We start from the raw sequence: 21,922 nt of genomic DNA, 5'->3' as shown, positions 1-21,922 counted from the left end.
CTCCCGCCCCGCCGGCAGCCCCGGGGGGGGGAAGGCCGGCTCCGGGGACACCCACCCCGGCGGCAGGAGGGCGCCGCCCGCCCGTGCCCGAGGTGAGCCCGCTCCCGGGGGGCTGCTGGAATTCGGGGAGCTTCCCTCCACCCGTCCCCTGCCCCGCCCCACCAGAGACACAAAACACGGATCCTCCGCCGTGCAGCGGCGCTCCCGCCTCTCCTCAAGCCCCTCCGAGAATCTCCAGGCGCCGCATGGCGAGGCCCGGGCGAGAGGTGCCACCGCAGGAAGAAACTGGAGTACTGACCAGGGCCAGGAGCAAATTTCATTGATTGCAAAAGAACTCCACAGCCACTCAGTAGCAGAACTCAAAACAGGCAGGGGGGAAAAAAAAAAAAAACAACAGGTATCGCCCGACACTCTGTTCCAGCGGTGACATGGAAGATGATCACGATTTGCAGAAGGGGTCTCCTCGCTGAACAGCACCCGCCTGCTTTTGTCGCCTCCCCTCCAAAGACCTCTTTCCCTCCACTAGCCCGAGAGCCACGCTTGACTGTGCACACCATCCCTCCCCACAAACAAAACCAATGAAAGTTAAAATTATTTACACTTTTCGCCATTTAAAAACCCAATAAAATAAGATTGCGTATGTCCTACTGGGGGATGTGGGTATTAGCAGCAGCTACAGCTAGCTCGGTACTCTGCGTGCAAAACGAAAGACAAACAGAAGACAGACCAAAATACTGCACCATTACTAGGAAGCGTTTGCTGGGGTTGGTGTTTCGATTGTGGTGTAAGGCTTCTAGGAGCCGGCTCCTCCCCAGCTGCAGGGCAGGGGCGTCTCCCGCTCTGCCAGCGAAGGCCGGGCTCTAGAAGGATGGAAAGGATTCGTTATTCCAGACACAGCACATTAACACTGACGCGTTTCCATCCCAGTCAACACAAACATCTAAAATCCCACTGCACGTTCGCCGTGGGAGTTCTTCCTTCTTTCCAGTGACGATGGAGGAAAAGGGGGTGCATGAAGAAGACCTAAGACATGGATGCTGCTGTCATCACTGCCTCCTCCTCATCTCCTTGCTTTGGCAGCTCAGCAAGCGTGGGAGAGGGGGGAGCCGGAGCGGCAGGAGGCTCTTGTGCCTCCTGCTCCTCTCCGAGCCCCAGCTCTACATCCATTTGCTCCAGCTCCCCCTGATCCAGCAGCTCAAAGTCATCTGCTTCCTCCTCATCCTCCGGTGAAGCTGCTGCCTCTGTCTCCACCACTTCGCTCTCCGACAGCTGTGCTTGGAAGCTCAGTTTCTCTTCAGGCTCGGTGGGGAGGAATTCGGAGAGGGAGGGCCCCTCGCTGGCCTCTGAGGACCGCAGCAGGGCAGAGAGGGTGTTCTGCACCGCCGTGGTGATGGCAGTGGTGACGATCTCCTCGCTCAGCGTGTCGATGCAGATGCCCAGGCCCGGGGCAGGGACAGTCTTTGGCTCCGCGTTGCCTCCTGCCGCTTGCCCGCTCCCGTTGAAGTGCGTATTTACAAAATGGAGAGGAGACGCGAGGTGAAGGATGGAGAGGTCAGAGTCCGCGGCCTCCTTCTCTGCCGAGTCCAGCTCACGGGCAGCGTGGGCAAGCTCAGGACCCAGAGGCACACCAAACGCATCTTCATCGCTCTGTGGTCCCAGGTCTCTGGAATGATATTCTTCCACGGAAGGGAACTCTGCCAGGTCCTTGGAAAATGACTCCTCCGGCTCGCTGTGCAGGCTCTGCTGATCCAGGTCTGAAAGGCACCAGCATTAACGCACAGGTCCCCCCCCACCTTGACCCAGGGCCCTTTCACCTCCCACTCACCTCCCGCCAGCTGACACACCAGAGCTCACTTCTGGGCAGCCTCCCAGCTCTGGGAGCACAGCAGAACTGGGTCTGCAGTTATTCCCTTCTCCCAGTGGCACAACCAACATGGAACGACCCTTTTCTCATCCTGTTCTCCGTGACCCGTGCTCAGAGAGGACTTCCTTCTCCAGCTCACTCCCTCGCCATCTAGCGCCCTTCACCAAAATCCACAGGGTCAGGGAAACTGCGTACAGCATACCACTCGCCTGTTCCTCCCCAGACTCAAGTGACTACATCCGAGTGGTTACCTTCACATTCCTCACCACTAACCAGTCCTTCTCTGAGCTTGTCTGACAGGATGGGGTGTCTGAGCTGTTTCACCCAGCATCATATATATGGGCGTGTGACTACACCATGCAATTATTTATGCGGGTCTTTGTGGATGGCCTTGGTCCCTTGCTGGAGTGACAAGAGAGCATTGCCTTGTGGGGGCAGTAATTTGAGGCAGATTACTCAGGACCAGCTCATGATCAGCCACAAAGCCAGGGCATGCTGTGCTGCTATTACTGCTTCCTCCTTAAAGTGCTCTTCCCCCTGCACACAGCTAGGTTCTTTCCCTGTGTTGGGAGGGACAGCTGTTCTGTGACAAAACATTTAGCGGTCAGGAAGGCAGCAAAGTGTCCCCCCACGTACCTTCAGAAACGTCTGTCAGCTGTGGGGTGGTAGCCCTTGAGACAGAAAAGCCCCCACTCTCCAGGATGGAAGCCTCCTCGTCAGAGAGCTCAGAATCTGTGATTGACAGTGCCAGGGCAGTCTTCTTCACATCCACCTGCATGGGATGAAGGCAGAGGGACAAATTCCTGGGTGTCTGACTACCAGTGCCGTGTACAGGCCCCTCCACACAAACCAGAGCTTCCACGCAGAGGTCCTTGCTGGAGAGACTCTGCACAGGGACATCAGGAAAGCATGAGGGGGCTGGGCAAAGTGCCCACTGCACTGCCAGGGAAGGACAATTTCAGTTCACTGGCTTTCCTGCAATAATTCACTGCCCGAAGCTTTGCCTGCCCTGTGAAGAACCCGAAAGAGCCAGCACAAGATGGGATCAGCCTGTAGGAGTCTCAGAGGGCTTTGGTCTTTCTTCATCTCCTGGGCTCACCAAGGAGAAAAACACCTCTTCCCTTTCACATTCACGCTGGGCCCAATGAAGCCTTTTACAAGGAGCAGCAGTTCAAGTATCTGCACTGCTTTGGAAGCTGAAGCTTCTAATCCCACAGCCCAGCTACATGCCCAGAGCTCCTGTAAAGGAAGACACTTGGTCCATTTTTGTGGTGCACGTATAGAAAGGCCCCACCCAGTCTGACTGAGAGCAGGGAACTGTGTAAGAGACACCAGTGCTGCTCATTTCCCTGTGCTGGTGGTGAGGAGTCTCTGCACGTTACACCAGGAGAGTCGATTTCTTTAGGAGGCACTCACATTCTCTGAGCATGAAGCGTAATCATCAAAGCAACTCCGCAGGTCAGCAGGAGGCTGGAGCATGGCTCACTCTGTCCTGCTACTGCATCACCAGCCCTGTGGCGCTGAATTCTCAATACTCAGACTGGAGACCATGGCATTCATCAAACAAATACCCTTCTCCCCTTGGGATTCTGCAAAGAAGTGGCTTGTTGCTCTGCTGTTTGTTATCAATGCAGCTGTACTCGGACCACCCCTTGGCTCTCAAGCTGCTACAGACAAGACAAAAGGGACTGGATCCTGCTCAGCTCTTACCACCGGGGAGAAGCCCGACAGCTCTGCCTCACTCTCGCTCTCCGTCTCTGCTGTTGGCTCATCACCTGCTGCAGGCTCACTCTTCCCTTGTCGCTCTTTGAAGAAGAGAAGAAAGGCTTTACATGAGATTGAAGGAATTTTATGCCTTTATACATCACTTTCCCACTACTTCTACTGCCCTCTGAAACTGCACAGGTTTCCCAGAAGCCCAAGGTTCTCAGAGACAATTGTAACCCGTTGCTCTCATCTGCTATTCCCAGGTTCACCTGCCCCACTGCTCTACCCCCAACCCTCAAGTTTCAGTCTGTTTCCCCCTGCTCTGCTGCAGCCTTTCACCACACAGCACTGGCAGACGTGCTCTCCCATTGTCCCTTTGCTAGGGCTCCACCCCGGGAGTGTGTCACCAACAAAAGTTAGAGAGAAGGTGGGTCCTTACTCTTCTTCTCATGCTTGTGGTGCAGCGTCTCTGCCTTCATACTGTAGTCCAGTTTCATCAGGACAGGCTCCAAACGCGTGTACATCCTCTGGATCAGCTCATGGTAGACCACCAGAGGCCAGAGCAGAATGCTGAGCACTGCAGACACAGGATGCAAGGAGTGTGAGGGTCAGACCAAGCACAACTCATCCCTTCACAGAGCACCGGCAAGAAAGTCTGCATCAAGGGAAGCGCAGTTGAGTGGCATTTGCTTTCCCATCCGACCCTGCCTAAAATCCTCATCCATGGCTGTCCTTAGTCATTCCAAAGCCGCTTGATTAACCAGGTTTTCCTAACAGATCTCTGTTAGGATACGGATTTATGTTAAGATGAGGCATAAGCCCTCCTCTCCAGCCACTGCATCCCAGCCCCAACATGCAATAGAGGCCCTGAAATGAGGTTATTAAAACTAAAAATCACCAAAACTTTTATAGGGGTAGCAGCACAGAGCTCATATGTAGATGCGCCAGCAGCAGACCACCTGAACAGTCCTCAGAGTTAGCAGGGACTCACGATGCAGTGAAAAAGGTCTTATTTATTAAACATGCAACTTCTTTAACAACTCTCTCCATATGGATTTGCCCACTCTAGGAACAGAGAGACTGCAGCTTTCTGCTTCCCGGAGCCTCACCAGCACAGCCCTAGCCGCGGGTAGAAGAGGAAAGCAATGTTTTAGCGACGGCTCCCTCTCCTGACTTTGCGGCTGTACTGCATGCACGCACTTAGAGCAAGAGACTTTGCAGAGCACATCACCTGTATTGATTAATCATCTAGCACAGATCCCCTCAAGAAAACCACAGATATGCTTCTACCAGCGTACCAACAGCACAGTTAGGTCATGTTTCAGCTTATGTCAGACAAGAGAGCTGCTTATACTCACAAATGATGTAGGAGATCATTATGCCTGGAACATAGTGTCCAACTACAGCCAGAATCAGGCAGCCTGAACAGACACTCATGCAGAACTGAAGGAAGAGAGAGGAACAAAGAGAAGTGACAAGAGGCAGAGATACATCTATGCAACCAGTGCAGGAAACCCAGTTAGAGCAAAATGAGGGATGCTCCTAACAAAGTCAGTACACCAGCTTTGCCTGGAGTACATTCAGATGCTGACAATCACAACTCAGACAGCTTGGTTGGGTTAAGCTGTAAGCATTAGAGGTTCAAGCGCAGGAAGACCAAGGTAACCCAACACCCCAATAAAACAAATCAAATCAAATCTTTATTAGACGGTTCTTTATGAAGTAAATTATGTTCCTTGAGGCTAGGATGGGATATTGTAAATTGCCATTTTAGAATACATCTCTCCTGCAGAGCTCAGCACTTTAAGAGAAGCCTGTACCGTCCCGACAGAGACAGGAAACTCTGTAAGAGTCACCAGATGCTGTGCCACTGCTATGCCATAAACCAGCTGGCAGAAGCATTAGCAGAACCCATGCCCCTGCCAGACCAGGACCTTCCTCCCCTGGAAAAAGTGGAAGCATAATGGTGCAGCCCTGACGGCTTGTCCTGCATTCTCCTGGGGAGGGGTAGAAGTGAGAACAGACACCCTGCAAGCCTAGGGCATGGGCTTAGATATCGGCTAAATCCAGCAATGAAGAGCTTCATTCATAATGGAAAGGGCCTACAAGAGCTAAGGCCCTCTAAGGGCTTTGCTCCCAATGAATTCACACTTTATGGGCAACTTGGTCCTGGTTTCCTACTCCCTGTAGTTGGGACAGTGTTTTAACAGAAGAGGATTAATCAGCACTGACAGAAACCTACTCCTTTTGGCATACTGGACTCCAGCAAGCCAGATACAATCCCAGTGGCTGGTCTGTCCTATGTTTTGTGATGCTAAGACAACTCCTGTTTAAAAACCCTTTTCAAAAAACACGTCATAGCCATCAGAAATGGTTAATGACAAGTTTCCATGCACTCAGAAGCACTGCTGCATTTGGACTTGGCTAGCTACCATCCTGTCTAACAAAATAAGTAGGACCAGCTTAAGAACAGGACCTGTGAAAGGGGCAGAGTCTGTAGGCTCCCCTTTTTTTCTCCCCACTCCCAATCTAAGAGCCTCCTTTGCATGCTAAGAAATAAAACTAAGTATAGATAGCCATTCACAGAAGAGGTTAAGTTCAGCTCAAGTTTACAAATACTGGAAGTCAATTACTCATTATTTAAGCTTTCCATTGCATAGAGTCTGAAAGGAATGAACGGCAAATGTTAAACAGGGACAGCAATTGTAAAAATACTGACTTTACATTCTTCCATCTCCTAGGCCACTAGTAATGGAAAGAAAAGCCCCTGCACAGAAGAGTAGGTATCTCCAGCTTACCTTGGCAGGATTTTGCCTCTTGTACTGTAGCAGTTCCTGCAGGTACAGCCTGAAGGTGACCCAGCTCTCTGCCAGACAGTGGCACAGCTCAGGGACACTGAGCAGGTGAGGTTGTGCCCCTGAAGTCACCCCCTCACTAGAGACAGACAAGAGCAAGAAGACAATCTTTGAACACGGTCTGTTTTGTTGTGGGGGGAACAGCTGCACTAGGAAGCAGAGATCCCTACCGAAGGCTTGACAAGACTGACCGCATCTTCAGCTGAACTATGGAAGACGCTTGATTTGGAAATACTTTTTTCCTTTAATCAGAGAGAGAGCCAAGAGACACCTGAGCCAAGCAGCAGCAGCAAACACCATGCCACAGCATCCCCATGCCACAGGCCCAAGATGCAAAGCGGTTTACTCAAAGCCACACAGACAGAAGCACTGGAACTAGTTACATGGCCTCCTCTGGCACCAAGTCCGAGGTAGCCAGAGTGTGGTGCTCAGACCAAGAACCATGGCCGAGCACAGGATGCAAGCTACGCCACCACAGACAGCATGTATGGCCTGCAAAAGTCAGTCTCGGGATTTCCTTATCTCTGGAGGATTCTTAAAATAGTCCAAGAACGAAACCTGACAGTTCCTAACATCAGAAGCACTCAAGCTTTATTGCTACTGAAAGAACACTAGCTTTCCCCAGAGTCTCAAACTGTGGCTCCTGAGCTGATAAGCAGCTCCCAGTGCAGGAGAAACCGCTACCAACGTTTCACAACAGGAGCCATGCAGTCTATCGACAACAGCAAAAAGGGCAGGTGAGATCACCACGCTAAATTCAGGCTTCCCCACTCTTGCCTCTCACCAAAGAACACATCAGTGAGCTTACCTCTCCCCTCCTGGCTCCTCTGATGGCTGTGCTGTAGAGAGAACACAGCACATTAGTCAGCCAAGCAAAAAATACAACCCGACATTTTTACCACTTGAACAGAGCAGAGCTGGAGATGCATCATCCTCAGCTTGAGATGCACCCTGGGGACCACCTTCGTGCTCTCACGCAAGCAGAAATCACTGGCTTGGAGTCTGAGCTGTGCAGGCTTCCGTGAAGCATGCCTGAAGACTCGGAGCGGCCAGAGCACTGGCCTCAGGGTGCCCCAGCACACCTTGCAACCTGTGTTGACAAACACATGGTGAGACACTCGTATCCAAGGTGCACCACGTGGGCTCTCCGCCGTGGGGATTATACAGCTTGCCCTGGCATCCCACACATCTGGGCAGTGCCATCCCCAGGGCAGCTGCTGAGTCCTTGTCACTCACAGAGGGCTGCCAGCACGGTCCCTCGGCTGGACAGTTTCAGCTCCCACCTCGCAGCTCAACATGGCACTTGCAGGTCTGAGCTGCATTTCCCACTGACCAGCCCAGACCACAGTCCCTGGCAGGATGCTGTGTACAAATGCCAGAGGTCTCCCTGCTGTCTCTATCCTCTCCCACGGGATGAAGTAACAAATAACAGTCTTGTGTATAATTATCTAATTTTAGGGCTCTCATGTCCCCTGACAGCCCTTTGTGCCAGGCACAGATATAACTACACTCCTACAGCCTGGCAGTCTGGATAAGAGCAAGGGAAAGCTTCTCCCATTCCTCTCTGCACCCAACCCAGTGATGATCAAACAGGGACTTACTTCATGCAGTACTGACAGGAGGAGCAGTGTTTCAATGGCAAAGATCATAGATGATTATGCTCTGCCTTTAGATACACAGAGGGGAAAAAAAACCAAATATTTTTGTGACATGTGGAACTCATAAGCCTGGCTGCCCATGGGTGTCCCAACTAGTGTCTGGGGATATACAGGGCTCAACTAAAGCTCTTGCAGCAACACCATCTTTGTAAGTGTCCTGTGTTTAACACACCCTGATCATGCTGTAAAGGCCTTCTGAAGTCGACCCTCCTCAACCTGTCAGCCTAACGGCCTAAAGCTGGTAGGGACAGATACATCTTTGATGCTGTCTGGCCACCAAACTTGGTTCAGGCCATCCAAGAGGTTGTAAAAATCAGTGGGATCCTATTCCCCACGCTGCATGTCACCATCTAAACAGGACTAAAATAAAGGTAGGGAGCTCATGTTCAAAGTCCAGGCTACTTGTTGAAAACAGGCTTAAAAATACAACATGAGCAAATAGGGGTTTGAATTCTCCCTGAAGCCATCAGCCAGACACAAAGCCCAAGAGCGGCAATGGCTCCCCCAGGGAAATGCACTGAAGAGGTGAACATCCATCACTGCCTACACCCAGCGAGGCTTCAGACTCCAGTTCAAGCCGCAGAAGAGAGCAACTGCTTGTGGCAGCCTTGCCACCATTCTCCCAAGTCGCAGGATGCTGGGCCAAATATATCAGACTCCTCCTCCCGCTGCAGGCACTGCACCAGCCGGCTCGCACAGTGCAGTGGAGCAGGAGGCCATCCGCCCAGGGGAGGAAGCAATTCTTTGAGAGTGTGACCCAGATTTCCAGTAATCGGGCCTGACAAGAGGAGCCAACTGCTCTCAGACTGGGCCACCCATCCGCTCCTCTGCCCACGACTGTTCGGCACGGTGGCTGGGGCAGCTGGCAAGCACTGTTCACAAAGGCAGCTCGGGGTGCAAAGTGAGAATTATGGATGCAGCTCCACCCCCGTGGGGCAGTTGCTTCTCTTATGAGACCACTGTTGCTCTGTTTTGTTACTGTGCTCAGGAATCTAAAGCTGCTTAATTGCAGCACGCTGAAATCCAGCTATATCTCAAAGCCTCATCTATTACCTGCACTAAATCACCAAATAAATGACATTTGGCACTGGCCCGTCTGTGATGGCTGGATATACTGGTTGTACCAGCTACCAAACGAGGTGCTGGGATACCTGCCATACTCTGCTGGACAGATGTACCAGCAACACAGTAAGTGGGATGGCACAGGAACCCCACTCCTCTCCGTCTAGCTGCAGAAATCCAAGCCATCCAAAATATGCCAGCAGAGGGAGTGAAACAATTCTCCTCAGTTGCTTCTGAAGGTTTCAGAGACACTCTGGGGAGCTACAGAACATTTCAGCAGGCTGCAGAGTGTTCATGTGATTTCAACTATCTGGCAAAACACAAGCTGTCTTTAAAATCAAAAGTATCTTGCTTGTTGTAGTAGAGCAGTTTGCCTGCTGTCCATCCCAAAGCACTGCAGTCTTACAACAGTTGGAGGAACAGCCCAACCACAAAAAACCTAAAGCATTTCCGACAAGACACGTTCCCTTAGGTAAGGCTTAACTCCAGCCTGTGCTACAATACTGTCTAGCACTGGTACAACTAAGCCAGCGAGCAGGATGCCCATAGCTGGCTTCAGATCATCAATAAGCACCTGAAATTTTTCTGTCGGCATTTCATACCAGGTTGGGGGTTAATACAAACCACCTGACATACACCAGACTCTTCTGGGAGACCAGTCAGCCATGCAAGAGTTTAGGTTATATGCTGGTACTGACAAATTATTGCTGATGGATTCCTCGGCTCTTACAGGTTTTCAACTCTTTCCCAGGAGGCATTCTTCATCTGTGTGTGAACTTTAGCTAGAAAGCAGGGGCCCATTTTAAGGAGTACTAGCATTCAAATGCAATGCAGGCTTTGCTAAAGCTCTTCCACACTACACTCTCCTATGCTGACCAAAACACAGCTGCCAAACAACAATGCTACAGAAAACATCCCTACTTGATATCCATTTCAGAAGAAAGTGGAGGTGCTTCCTAAGTCCTTAAACAATAGTTAAGTGGGACTGCATGTAAAGGTGGTTACATATGGAGAAAATACCCTGCATGGGAGCTGAAAAGATTAAGTCCCTTCTGACAGGGCTTAAAAGAAGTTGTGCATCTCACTGCTGCTAGTGTGTCCCTGATCACAATGTGTGAGTAACTGCAAAGTACACACTGAGGTTTTAGCATTCCTTCAGAAGTGATGTTATAAGCAGTCACCCAAGACATACAGAACTGCCACAAGCTGAGGTCTGTGTATATACGTGCCGACTCCTGAAGGTGTGGTACTGACCTACTTCCAAAATCTCCAGGAAAGGCTTACAGGAAGCACTGAGGAGGAAAGCCACAAAGCTACAGCTTTGCTTCAGCGGGAAGCAAGAGCCACACAACAACCCCTAAGTATTCAGCAGTGCCAATTCAACAGGAGGCCCCTCAGGAATGCAGAGCACTGCTCCTTCCTTGCGGAGGCTGAGGAAACACAGTCCAGTGGACCATGTCGAAATCAGGGCTGTGACCTACCGAGGCACATCAGAAGGGTGCCCCTGTTCTTTGCTGTCAGCAGCAGAAAAGCAGCAAGACCACCACTGAGGAGCAGCTCAGAAGGATGGGCACTGACTTCTTGCAGAGCTGATGACACAGGATGAGCCTAACCCCTGGTGTGTTGTTTTGTTTGCTTTTCTGTTTTATTCCTCACTGCTCTGCATCACATAAATTGGTTTCAGCATGGATTTCCTATTTCTTCCGTGATAACACCACTTTTACAGGCCTGGTACTTGCTGGAACAGTTCTACCCCCACCTGCCTCAATGACACCATTCTGTATCAGACACCAGGCTTTTGCATTTCTGGACATGTTTCAAGTGAGATGTTTTGGGTTGGCTTTAAACTATTCCCTTAAAAATCCAATGTGAATAAGCAGGAAATTAAATTGGCCAGGCTAGTTTGGCTGCCTAGTTACCTGAACCACACAAAGCAAACAGTTTCAAGACTACAGCTGAAACATATCTAATCTTATCAGGACTTATGTGAAAGCACCCTTTAAGTCAGTACCCTTTTAGGTCAAATAAAGGGCACCTTACAAACACACATATAGTGGGGCTTTCATTCAGAAACCCTCCCTAGAGTAGGGGGGCAGGGATGGAGGGCCCCAAACTGCCTTTGAACAGCAGCAGTAGATGCAGTAGGCAGGTTTGGGTCCAGTCATTTAATAAATTCCAATGAAGGAGGCACTCAAAGCAGACAGCAGCCAATCCACACCTATCATCGTTATAAGGCTATTGCTCTCGTTGCTTTTGTGTCTGATGCTGGCAAAACCCCTTCAATAAATGGGAAAGATAAGCCAAGTGATCAGACTCACTGATTAGCTGGAGACCAGATGCTGTTCAGTGCAAGTACAATACACTAACTGTCCCGGCTGTCAGACCTCATCATCCACGCTGGTACCTGCCGCAAGGAGAAGTGGCTCTCATCTGCTCTGCCTCTTTCAGGCCATAAGCCCATGCTGCACTTAACTAAAAACAATACGCTTCAACCCCCCTGTTTCCTTCCCCCAGCTCTGCTGGCCATATATGCTCAGACCTGGAACAATCCTCGCCACAACATTTGCAGGAGAGAAAGGACGCAGCAGAAACACTGCATCATCCCTGACAAGCTAGATGGGCCCCCTTAGTCACTCTCAAAATGAGCTACTCCCAGAACTTCTCAGCACTGGGAGCAATTCTGCCCATGCCCAGAGGATGTATCCTAATACTCTGGCACAAATAGGCAAGAGGCAGCAACAGTACCAAAGCCTGCGGTTACAGTAGAAACAAGGCTTACATGACCTATGAACAAGCCAGGAAAGTACCGGCTGTGGCCACAGCCCAGCAGCTGGTAACACTAGAACTGTGTCACTAGCTACAGTGCTACTCATCACATACCTGAGAAATCAAACAGGAATCTGGGCTTCCATCTCTCCAGCAAGAGGATGCCAAGAAGGGACATGCTGAGGAGAAAGAGGGGTCTCAGGGAGGTGGAGGAAAACAACCTATAAATCAAACGAGAAATTGTTAGGCAGGAAAAAGGCAGAGAGTTACTGCTCCTGATGAGCAAACAGATATGGCTCAGTGTACAGCAGAACAGAAGCATCCGTCTGCTACTGGCCACTGCAGCAAGCACTGGACTCTGCAGACACCCACCCGCACCACAGCATGTTCTCAAATGGTGCCTCTGCCCACCACCAGACAGCTGACTACCTGCCATCTCCCAGCGCTCTCCTCCCCTGCTCCTGAGCTCCTCCTTCGGTTGTAAAACAAGGCTAATGCTCCCTTGTAGATTACAAGTCCCTCTAAATCCTCAAGGTGGAGGCTCTAGATAACATAAATACAGATTGCTGTAGCAGAAGACTGGTTGAGAATCAGCCTATTTGCTGAAAACTTATGCCCTATTTGTCATCACAAGGTCCAGCATTACCCACAGGTAGCACCAAAACACATCCTGCACCTGCTTCTAGATGCCCATTCTTTTATCACAAACTTCTCCCTGTTTCGTCAGAGCCTAGCACTTAAATCGCTTAGTTGCTCACTTGACTCTATCGTAAAACCTTTCACGTCCCTCATCAACACACTGGCTTGAGCCAAATGCCAGCTCACACAATCCCACCATCACAGAGTTTATCTCCCCACTCCATAAAGACTCAACAGCAAAGGTCCCAGGGTGGCGCCTGTGCCAGCAGCGGCTGTCTGCATTCCTCCTTTCCTCCAAGCAAGAGCATCAGCACTTCCCTCTAGCCCACAGGAGCTGTTTTTAAGTCACTCCAGAAACAAATGCCGAGGAAATGCATTCACCCTCGCTTCTTTCCAGAAAGGAAGAGCAGCTCCACTATTTTACCTTGCTCCTCTTCAGTGAGTATTTGCCAATAACTAGTCTCAAACGCACCCAACAATCATCAGAGTCAGGGAGCATCTTGCCATGCAGCACAGGGAAGGGCTGCGCTTCCCACCAAGCCACAGTCAGAGGTAGAGGACTTGGAAGTGAGATCTGCCTCGCTGGGCAGCACTGAACAAAAGCCGCACATTTTCCATGGGCTTACAGGTCCTGAAATCACATAAAAATCATATAAAACCTATAATGACCTAAACAACAACATTTTTATCCCTTCTCATGGGACAACAATTCTGTAGCTTCATACGTTAGCTCTGGAAGAATTTCCTCCAATTCTACCTCATTTATGGATTGCGTTTGAAGGATTCTGGCTGAATCCTCCATGGGGCCGCAAATAATTCCTTCCGCTCCATGACATTTAAATCTCTCTCTGCTGTCCCATATGCTGGGCACCCTTTATTCTCGACCTTTTTACGCACACTCCCTGAGCCATCACTGCATACCGCCCCTGCCATCTTACTGAACACCTCTCCCCCTCCCACTAACTTTAAAGCTCTGCTTTCGGACCCTTCCAGCTGGTAGAGGAGTCCCAAGCCATTTAAATACCCAGCTACCATGTACGCCCCTGATAATCATACGGATGAGGGAGCAGAACATAAGTGGTCTCTTCATAGTGACTTCAAAGTCAGTTTAGTCACATAATTTCCCCTTCTCTGACTTCTGAGTCTGTCCCTATTTCACGTGCAACCCACATTTAACTCTTTCCTGCCAGTTTTGACCTTTTCTGCTGGAAGAGCTGCTGGCTGAGGGTTTTCGCCAGCAAACCTGACTCACTGTTTATACAAACAAACAGGATGTTTTTCATTCCCATTCACAGCTGGGCTCTGCCACTCACACTCCAGGCTCCTGGTGCTGCTGCCCTGCCCGAGAGGCAGGGGAGAAGGGAAAGCAGGGCGGGGGGACATGCTTGCACCCAAACCGAGAGGCCTCAGCCTTTTTTGTAAAATCAGTACCCTCCAGAAAAAGATCGAGGAGCAGAAGGGCTTAAATAAAACACCACAGGGCAGCCTGCTGCTGCAGGAGGCCAGAGGGCTTACCAACCCCTGTTTACGGGGTGAAGTGAACCGATAAAGCACAGATGCAAAAATTAACCAGAAACGTGTCTGGGCGAGCCTCCAGTTGGGCCCAGCTGCATTTTATTATCGCGGGGCAAATCCTGCCCGAGCTCTTGGCACTTTCTCCCCTCAGGGAGGGGCCTGTTTATGCTCGTCGGAGGAAAACAGCACGGCTACTGGCGGCTGAGCGCGCCCCGCGGGGTGCAGCTGCCCTCCGCTTTGCCGCAAAAGCCCAGACCGCGGGCAGCCCTGAGGGGATCGCCATCGGCCCCGGAGGCTTCACCGGGACCAGACCGAGGGCTGGGCGAGCGGCCGCCGGGCCGCTACCGGAGCCGTCGCCGTCCCCCCCCCCCCCCCCCCGCGGCCTACCCCCCCCAGCTCACCAGAGAGCCCCGCCGAGCGCGGCAGCGGTGACCAGGCTGTGCAGCGGCCTCTCCCACACCAGCAGCCGCTGCGCCGCCGCCAGCGCCGCCTCCCAGCCCCGCAGCCGCTGCCGCAGCGCCGCCGCCAACCGCGCCGCATCCGCCGCCGCCGCCGCCTCCTCCTCTTCCTCCTCGGCCGCCGCCGCCGCCGCCGCCTCCTCGGCGCGGCCGCTCGCCATGGCTGCGGATGGAAGGGGAGGGAGGGGGGGAGGGAGGGGCCGCTGTCACCGGGAAGGGGAGGGGGGAGGGGGGGGGGCACCGAGCGCTGCACCGGCCCGGGCGGGGGGGACCGGCGGCCGCTGGCGCCGCGCGCATGCGCAGCCCGCCCCGCGGCGGCGGCGGCTGGGGGGGGGGGGGGGAAACGACCGGCCCGCGCATGCGCCCCGACGCGCCTTGAGGCCACGCCCCTCTGCGCCGGAAGAGGAAGGGCGGGCGGCGGGGTTGGGCCGGGCGGTGGCTTCGCGGCCTCAGCACCGCGCTCGGTCTCGGCGCTGCCCGCTGCCCCCGGTGGGCACCGGCACTACGTTCGTGGAGCGGACCCGGCCTCGGAGCCGGCCCGGCGCCCCCAGAGGGGACGCGGTAACCCCTGCCCTGGGGGTGGGCGGGATGGAGCTGGACGGGCTGCTGCTGGACGAGGAGGGCACCTTCTCCCTCAGCGGCTTCCAGGAGTTTACGGTGAGTGTCCCCCACCCCGGTGTCACCGGCCCCCGGGGGGGTGCCCCACACCCCCCCCCCCCCCAATCCCTGGCCGCGAAGAGCCTCGTGTGCCTCCACGCCCGGGCCCGGCGCACCCCCAAGCAGGGTTGGGGTGCGGAGCCCGGTGCGGGGAGCGCTCGGGGCGTTTCTCACATTCCCCTTGTCTGCCTGCAGTTCCTGCCCAGGCACCAGCAGCTGAGCGAGAGAGTGCGGAAGCGGCTCTATTATGGCTGGGACAAAGACTGCAGCCTGGATAATCTCTCCAGCCCCGTGGCAGGTGGGTTGCTCGGTGTCCCTAGATGGGAATGCTGAGTCAAGGGGTTTGGAAGTAGCCCAGGGGCTGAGACCGGCAAGTCACCCGCTCCCTCCCCAGTGCCAAATCCCACCCCTGCCCGGCCTTCCTCGCTCCGCACAGCGCGGCGGGCAGGGTGCCAGAGCCTCATGGCTCCTGCTCTCTGTTTTATTGCGTGCCTGGCCCACTGCTGCACTTCTGGCACTCGCTGATGTGCACAGCCCTTTAGGTTGCTTGAGAATTCTTTGGCAGTGAAGGCTGTGTCCCCGTCCTCGGTGAGAGGTGTCTTGGACAACTTCTTGTGCTTTGCAAAGTACTGGGGAGTTCATTTAATGCCTAGTTGTGAGCACCAAGGGGGCAAGTTCCTGCTGTGTGTTTGTCTGGATCACATCCTTTTTGTCCCAGCAGTGTTTGGGGGGAGCAGAAGGATGTAACTGGGTTGAGGCTGAGGAGCTGATGTAGGTGATGGTGGAGAGGAGTGGTCAAGGACAAGCAGTGGTTTGCTACAGTGCCTTCATGTTGCGGTTGCATTAGCGTTTCCGTCGGCTGCTCGTTCTCCCAGCTTGCAGGGGACTTTGAGCGGATAAGGAAGTGTGCTTGCATTCAGAACTCTTGTGATAGATTTGAGGAAATGGTTTGAAGTTGCCAAGAGGCTGCGTGTGGTGTACCTCAGCGAGGAGGGGGGTGCTGGGTGCGTGGCGGCAGAGCGGGGCCGGGCAGGGCTGCCTGGGCGCTGCGGGGAGGCACAGGCTCTGACGTGGGCTGTGCAAGGGAGGCGTGTGGCTCATCTTTGGGGCTGGTGTCACACCCGGAGATGGGACTGTTCCACAGGACGCCGCCAGTGCTGAAAGTTCAAAGGGCACATTCATGGGAGAAGACTTTGAGGGCTATTAACTATGAAGAGTGCCTTGCACCCAGGAAATGCCTCGGCTCCAGCAGCTGAGGGTAGGATCGATGCGCAGAGAATATCTCTGTGGGTTTATATGCTCTTACAGCCTTCCTTCCCCAGCTGCTGTCAGAAAAGAGGACCTAGGGCTATGGCATCTGTCTGGTTACAGCTGTGCTGTTGCTACATGGCGAGTTTATGGGACTGCTCTTCAAATGCAATAGAGGCAATTGTGGGAAGAGTCCAAAGTAGTAGGAAGAGCTGGAAAAGGTCTTTGGCATCTGGGAGCAGTCGCAGGAGGCAACATGGGCTGGCTGGGGAGAGAGGCTAGAAAATGAATTCCTTCCTTCTGGAGAAGGAGAACCATAACCACCTTCAGCATGCCGTGGTTGTGAGATGGGGACAGCGATCAGCTGCTCTCTGTGCCTTCTAGGGCAGGACGCCTTGTCACGGGTTGGATTTGTGGGCTAAAGAATTAGGTTTCGTATTGGGACAGAGCCTGGGGGGGCTCATGTGCTTTCCATCACTCAGGGCATTGCTGCAGCTTCCGCAGTGGCTGGTGCGGTGGCACAAGGATTGCCCAGCAGGGCAGGGAGAGCAGCAGCAATGCGAGAGGCTGGAGCTGTGTCTGCCTGGCTGTGGATCCTAGTGGTGGTATGACTTGAATGACCTGGGGAGGTCCCTTCAAGCAGTGTGTTTCTGAGCTTGGTGGCTGCTGTTGGGCAAATAATTCCCGTGGAACTGCAGCTGTTCTCTTAGTTGCTGGAGAGACATGGAAAGGAGGGATGTGGAGAGAAGAGGTGGTGTGGTGATGCTTCCTTTGGGAGCTGGAAGCACAAGGCTGCTGGGACGAGCTCTGCTTTCAACTCTGTCAGCCGAGGGCTTGGCAGCAAAATGGAGCTGGAGTTGCCTGTCAAAAACACTTCTTGCCAAGCACCAGACTGTAGTGCTGTTTGGGATGCTCCCAGCTGGCCCCGTCAGGTTGAGAAGCGAGATGGGAGCTGCTGAAGCTATCTGCCAGCACCTGTCAGTCTCTGGCCTTTTTAGTGTTTGAGTGCTGAGGCACGTCTGTGAGCGCGGGGCTAGCAGCCTGAGGTGAGCTGCAGTTGTACTGTATCACTGCACCTGTACCCTGTTAGTGCCTTCGGGCTCCTGCTCACATGAATACATTGTCTGTCATCAGCTTGGGGGCACTGGGCCTGTGGTGTAGGGGAAGCTGGATCAGTGCTGACGAGCTGAGAAGGTTGCTGGTTGGAGGGGAGCAAAGGACTGGGAAGATGTGGTATTGATATCTGATCCTAGAAAGCCTCTGAAAGGGCTGCTTGAGGTCCTGTGGGGTGGAGGGAGGGTGTTAGCCTCTCTGCAGCTGACTGCTGGTAACTCCCCGTGACACAGACAAGCTAATCTGGATCTGGCACCGCTGCTGCGTCTTGGACACTCACATCCTCTTCCTGCTTTGCTCTGGCTGTCCTGCCTATTGGTTTGTATCCCTGACTTCTGATAAGGCCTGTCCTACCTTCATAGTTTAATCTAAACTTGAGGGGCTGAGCAAACACCAAAACTCAGTGGGCTTGGGAGAAGGGGAAGGGTGAGGGTGGACTGTGCCATATGGGGCTATATAATAAACCCTTTTGCTGGTTTTCTATCCTAGATATTGCTGTGGAGTTGCTGCAGAAAGTGGCTCCCAGCCCTATCCGCAGACTCCAGAAGAAATATGTGTCTCGTGTATCTAGGTAAGAAGCAAAACCCATCCCTTCGTCTCCTATGTCAGAACTGGGAGCTCTGGTCTCACCTATGACTCACTTTTGTCCCCTGGGCTAGCACTGGCTTTGTGCTTAGGCTTGATTAGTGTCAAAGAGGAGCTGGGGGCAGGTGGCAAGGCTAGCAGGCACAGTGGCTTCCAGCCAGGCCAACTCTGGTTGGTCCAACTCTCTGGGGTGCAGGGGTGCTCTCATTACTGGGAGTCTATACTGGCTGGATCTGCAGCTCATTGGGTAGCCACGACTGAACCCGGGGTCTGCTCTTGGCAGCCGAGCCCTCGCAGTGTGCATGGCTGCAGGCTGCTTAGTTTGGAGGTGGCTGTGCCTGCAAACGGGAGCCAGGGCTTTCTGCTCTCCACCCTGCATCCCCTGTGCTTTCTCTTGCTGCAGATCAGGACAGCTGGCATGGAGCCGAGATGTATCTAGCTGTCTATTTACAATCTATTTATTATTGTGGGGAGGGAGCAGCCAAGTTGTTCCGTGGTGGCTGGGATGTTTGGAGCATGCAGATAACCTTTGGGTTGGTTCTCACCCTGTCCCACAGGGAAGCTTGCATCTCGCCCTGCTCCATGATGCTGGCACTGGTTTACATTGAGAGACTTCGGCACAGGAACCCTGAATACCTCCAGCAGATCTCATCTTCAGATCTCTTCCTGATCTCCATGGTGAGCAGTGTGGGCTGGGGGAGGGGGGCGGGAGGGGGTCACTGGGTTGGAGGGAGGCCTGGAGGAGTGCAGGGAGGACTGAGATCCTGTCTTTTGTGCTGCTTTTAGATGGTTGCCAGTAAGTACCTGTACGATGAGGGTGAGGAGGAAGAGGTGTTCAACGATGAGTGGGGAGCAGCAGGGAAAGTGGACGTCCAGACCATGAACACACTGGAGATGAACTTCCTGAGCGCCATTGTAAGTGGGGCTGTCACTGTGGCCAGCTATTTCAGAGTGAGGGAAAGGAGGTGTTGAGGGGACTCTTCCCCCACATACTCCCATGAAGGAATATAGGAAGGTATGTCTGGGTGCTGGGTGACCTTCCCTGACTGTGCTGACTTTTCCCTGCTGTTCCCACAGGACTGGAATCTCTACACAGATCCCCGGGAGCTCTTTGAAGTGCTGAGTTGGCTGGAAGGACGGTAGGTGTGTGGGGTGGCGTGAGTCTTTCATCCACCTTGCAGCCCTGGCTCTGTCCCTGCTCAGAGCTAGCCCTGCTGCAGTAAAATAAGAGGTTGGGATACTCATGAGTCTTTGCTAGGCTCTCCATCTCCCTTCCACAGACCTTGAGCAGGGTCTTCTCCAAGCCTGCCCGGGCTGAAGCTTCTTTGATGGGGAAGGTTCATGCCACATGCACCATTCCCTTTTTTTTCCTGCAGTGTGGCCGAAAAGCAGGGCATGTGGCGTGGCTGGTTCACCTACACGGATCTGTGTGTCCTCATGGAGCAGTCTGTGTGGCAGCATGTGCTGGGCCAGTTCTACCAGCAAGTGGTGAAGGTAAGGGCATGGGACAGCAGCTGCTTGCAGGAACATGGGACCCAGTAGGCCGTGGTTTGGAGCAGGACCCACTTTTCCACTGGGAGCGACAGCTTGGCTTATTCCCAGTTGAAAAGGGAAGCTGTCAGAAGCCAGAAGATGCTGATTTGCAGTCCCACAGGTCATGGTGGTGGCATGGAGGGAACTGGGTGCTGGCTGGGAATTTAAACAGGAACTGTTTGGTTTTAACTGGGGCATACTGGTTTGTGGTACCTAGGCCCTGCTTTGAACAGGCTGTGTGCCACCTGCTGATAGCTGTGAGGCTGCCTGCTCCCCAACATCTGGTGCTGGTGTTTGCCATCACTCACGGCTGCTGGGTTGATGCATGGCCACACTGGGTCACGGGGAGCTGCTGGGGGGGAGTCTGGGCTAACTGTTGGCTTCTCTGCAGCTGGCCTGCCTCCTGGGTGTGGTGTACCTGACCGGTTTTGCCGCTGTCTTTGCCTCTGTCACCATGGTGCACCGGTCCATGTGCACGAGGAGTGTCAGCCCTGCAGCCCCCCGGCCTGTGCTGTTCCCTGAGGAGGGCAGCTGCCAGCTGGCTGCCCAGCCAGCCCCAGCCCCTGACCAGCCCCAGCCTGGGCTGCCCGACGTCTCCCCAGCCAGCAGCACCCGTTGCCTGGGGGAGAACGAGATGACGGAGGAGCCACGTCGTGGGGGTGTCACAGCAACTGCGCTCTACCTGTGGGGCAGCATGATGTCTGCTCTGTCCTACCCGAAGGCGCCTGATCTAGCCCAACACAGGAGCCCCCCGCAAAGCCCCTTCGGGAGAGTACCCACTGCCTGTGAGAGATCTAACTGTACTGCCCTCAGCCAGCCCGGCCCCTTCGGACTCACCGTGCTCGCGGATCCTCCGGCGCTCCACTGCCATGCCTGCTCAGCCGGTGCTGGCCCCGCATGGGACGCAGCCCCCGACAGCAAGGACTGGCTGGACCCCCTGGGGCTGAGGCAATGCTCCTTGCACACTGCCATGGATCTTAGTAGAATCAAGAGCTTCATTTTCCCCAGCTAGGAGCACAGGGCTGCAGGCCCTTTCCCCTTCCCTCCTAGTGTGGCACAACTCACTTCCTTGCACGTCTGGGACACCTGATCCATGGGGCTGCATGGGGCTGGAGGCCCCCTGGGTTACTTCCAAACCAGCATTTGTGTCTTCCCCCCCCAGGGCAGGAGTGTCTGTCACTTTGGGGGCTGCTGGGACAGGTTGGGGCAGAGCTGGCTTGCTTTTGAGGTGCTGGGGCGGGAACCTATTAACTGGAGGGTAGAAATGGGGCGTCTTTGGCATGGGGTGCTAGGGCAAGGGGGGTGTTGTACCTCTTCCTACAGTGAGTGGGTGGCCCTTGGTGGTGCTGGGCAGAGGTGGTGTGTGGGATGTAGGATGCTGGGGCTGTGTGTGCAGGGTGGAGGGCCTGGGGCAGTGACCTCGGTGGGGGGGTGAGGTGCCTGGTTTAGGTGAGAGCAGGTTGAAGGAGAGGGCAGAGAGCAGCCTGAGCTGGCTGGCCATAGGGGCAATTCCCTTTGGGGGCTGCCAGGCGACTTCTTGGGAGGTACAAGGGTCACACCATGAGGAGATCCTGTTGTGGTTGTGCCCTGCTGGGCTTGGAGGTGGCGAGGTGTGGTTAAGGCTGAGCTTCCTTATCCTGCTTGTGTTGGGTGTTTTGAAACTGGGGTCCTCTGTGACCCCATCCCAAACCCCAGCTGTCTGTGGCTGTGAGCAAACAGTGCCTGACTGCTTCTCAGGGGCGGGGAGAAGGCACCTTGTCTTGCTGACCAGCCCAGCTCATCTGGCTGCCCCTTCTTTTTACTGTGGATTTTACACCTGTTTTTCACTCTTTTGTAGATGCAAAATCTCTTCCAATAAAAGTAGTTCTTGCTGTGCACCAGCCTTGTCCTGCTGAGCTGCTCCGTCCTGGCAGCGTGCCGACCCCGGTGTGGAGCCCCATCGATGCAGCCTGTGTTTGCTCTCTGAGCTGGTCTGCAAGGCAGATCCCAGGTGCTGGAAGTGAGCCCAGGAGCACTGTGAGGCCTGTCCTGCAGGGTTCAGGAGTGACCAGGCTCTCTGGTGACAGGAGGGCCATGGGTGCTGGTGCCTGGGGAAGGCAGGGGCAGCGGGAGAGAGGAGGTTCCCCATGCTGGGGAATGTGGGGAATGCATGGTCTCCACCGCTCTTTGCTCTCCAAAGTCTGTCCAGTTAATGAGTGAGCCCTGAGCAGCAAGGGCTTGTCAGGGTCGCTGTTGCGGTCGCTGGCACAGCCACCTCTGCCC

At 54.0% G+C, this 21,922-nt stretch overlaps 2 protein-coding genes across 3 annotated transcripts; one reads left to right on the top strand and one right to left on the bottom strand.

Moving 5' to 3' along the window:
• Positions 1 to 294: 294 nt before the first annotated feature.
• Positions 295 to 14,815, bottom strand: RETREG2 (reticulophagy regulator family member 2). Of its 2 annotated transcripts, none has more exons than XM_042784456.1 (9): positions 14,468 to 14,815; positions 12,027 to 12,133; positions 7,235 to 7,265; positions 6,370 to 6,505; positions 4,930 to 5,014; positions 4,011 to 4,148; positions 3,575 to 3,669; positions 2,501 to 2,636; positions 295 to 1,754 (listed from the first exon to the last, which is right to left on the bottom strand). In XM_042784456.1, the coding sequence occupies exons 1-9, from the start codon at positions 14,683 to 14,685 to the stop codon at positions 1,024 to 1,026; spliced, it is 1,677 nt and encodes a 558-aa protein (XP_042640390.1). In that variant the 5' UTR covers positions 14,686 to 14,815; the 3' UTR covers positions 295 to 1,023. The 2 variants fall into 2 exon arrangements, with proteins under 2 accessions (XP_042640390.1, XP_042640391.1); XM_042784457.1 differs by lacking the exon at positions 14,468 to 14,815 and adding an exon at positions 12,976 to 13,032.
• A 90-nt stretch (positions 14,816 to 14,905) lies between these two features.
• CNPPD1 (cyclin Pas1/PHO80 domain containing 1) lies at positions 14,906 to 21,537 on the top strand. The gene is made up of 8 exons (XM_042784458.1): positions 14,906 to 15,181; positions 15,377 to 15,479; positions 18,032 to 18,113; positions 18,685 to 18,805; positions 18,914 to 19,042; positions 19,205 to 19,266; positions 19,504 to 19,621; positions 20,052 to 21,537. Exons 1-8 carry the CDS (start codon positions 15,113 to 15,115, stop codon positions 20,670 to 20,672), a joined length of 1,305 nt encoding a protein of 434 aa, XP_042640392.1. The 5' UTR covers positions 14,906 to 15,112; the 3' UTR covers positions 20,673 to 21,537.
• The last annotated feature ends 385 nt before the right edge of the window (positions 21,538 to 21,922 follow it).

The sequence above is a fragment of the Tyto alba genome, unplaced genomic scaffold (genome assembly GCF_018691265.1).
Source record: "Tyto alba isolate M040663 unplaced genomic scaffold, T.alba_DEE_v4.0 Super-Scaffold_7, whole genome shotgun sequence".
Classification (NCBI taxonomy): Eukaryota; Metazoa; Chordata; class Aves; order Strigiformes; family Tytonidae; genus Tyto; species Tyto alba.
This window is presented reverse-complemented; position numbering and strand designations above follow the sequence as displayed.

Excerpts from the sequence above, each read along its gene's own strand:
- RETREG2 (XM_042784456.1), bottom strand. The coding sequence starts at position 14,685 with ATGGCGAGCGGCCGCGCCGAGGAGGCGGCGGCGGCGGCGGCGGCCGAG. Across the intron at positions 4,149-4,929 it reads AATGATCTCCTACATCATTT|TGCTCAGCATTCTGCTCTGG; the intron begins GTGAGTATAAGC and ends CTGTGTCTGCAG. Across the intron at positions 2,637-3,574 it reads TGTCGGGCTTCTCCCCGGTG|GTGGATGTGAAGAAGACTGC; the intron begins GTAAGAGCTGAG and ends CATCCCATGCAG.
- CNPPD1 (XM_042784458.1), top strand. The coding sequence starts at position 15,113 with ATGGAGCTGGACGGGCTGCTGCTGGACGAGGAGGGCACCTTCTCCCTC. Across the intron at positions 15,182-15,376 it reads GCGGCTTCCAGGAGTTTACG|TTCCTGCCCAGGCACCAGCA; the intron begins GTGAGTGTCCCC and ends GTCTGCCTGCAG. Across the intron at positions 19,043-19,204 it reads TGAACTTCCTGAGCGCCATT|GACTGGAATCTCTACACAGA; the intron begins GTAAGTGGGGCT and ends CTGTTCCCACAG.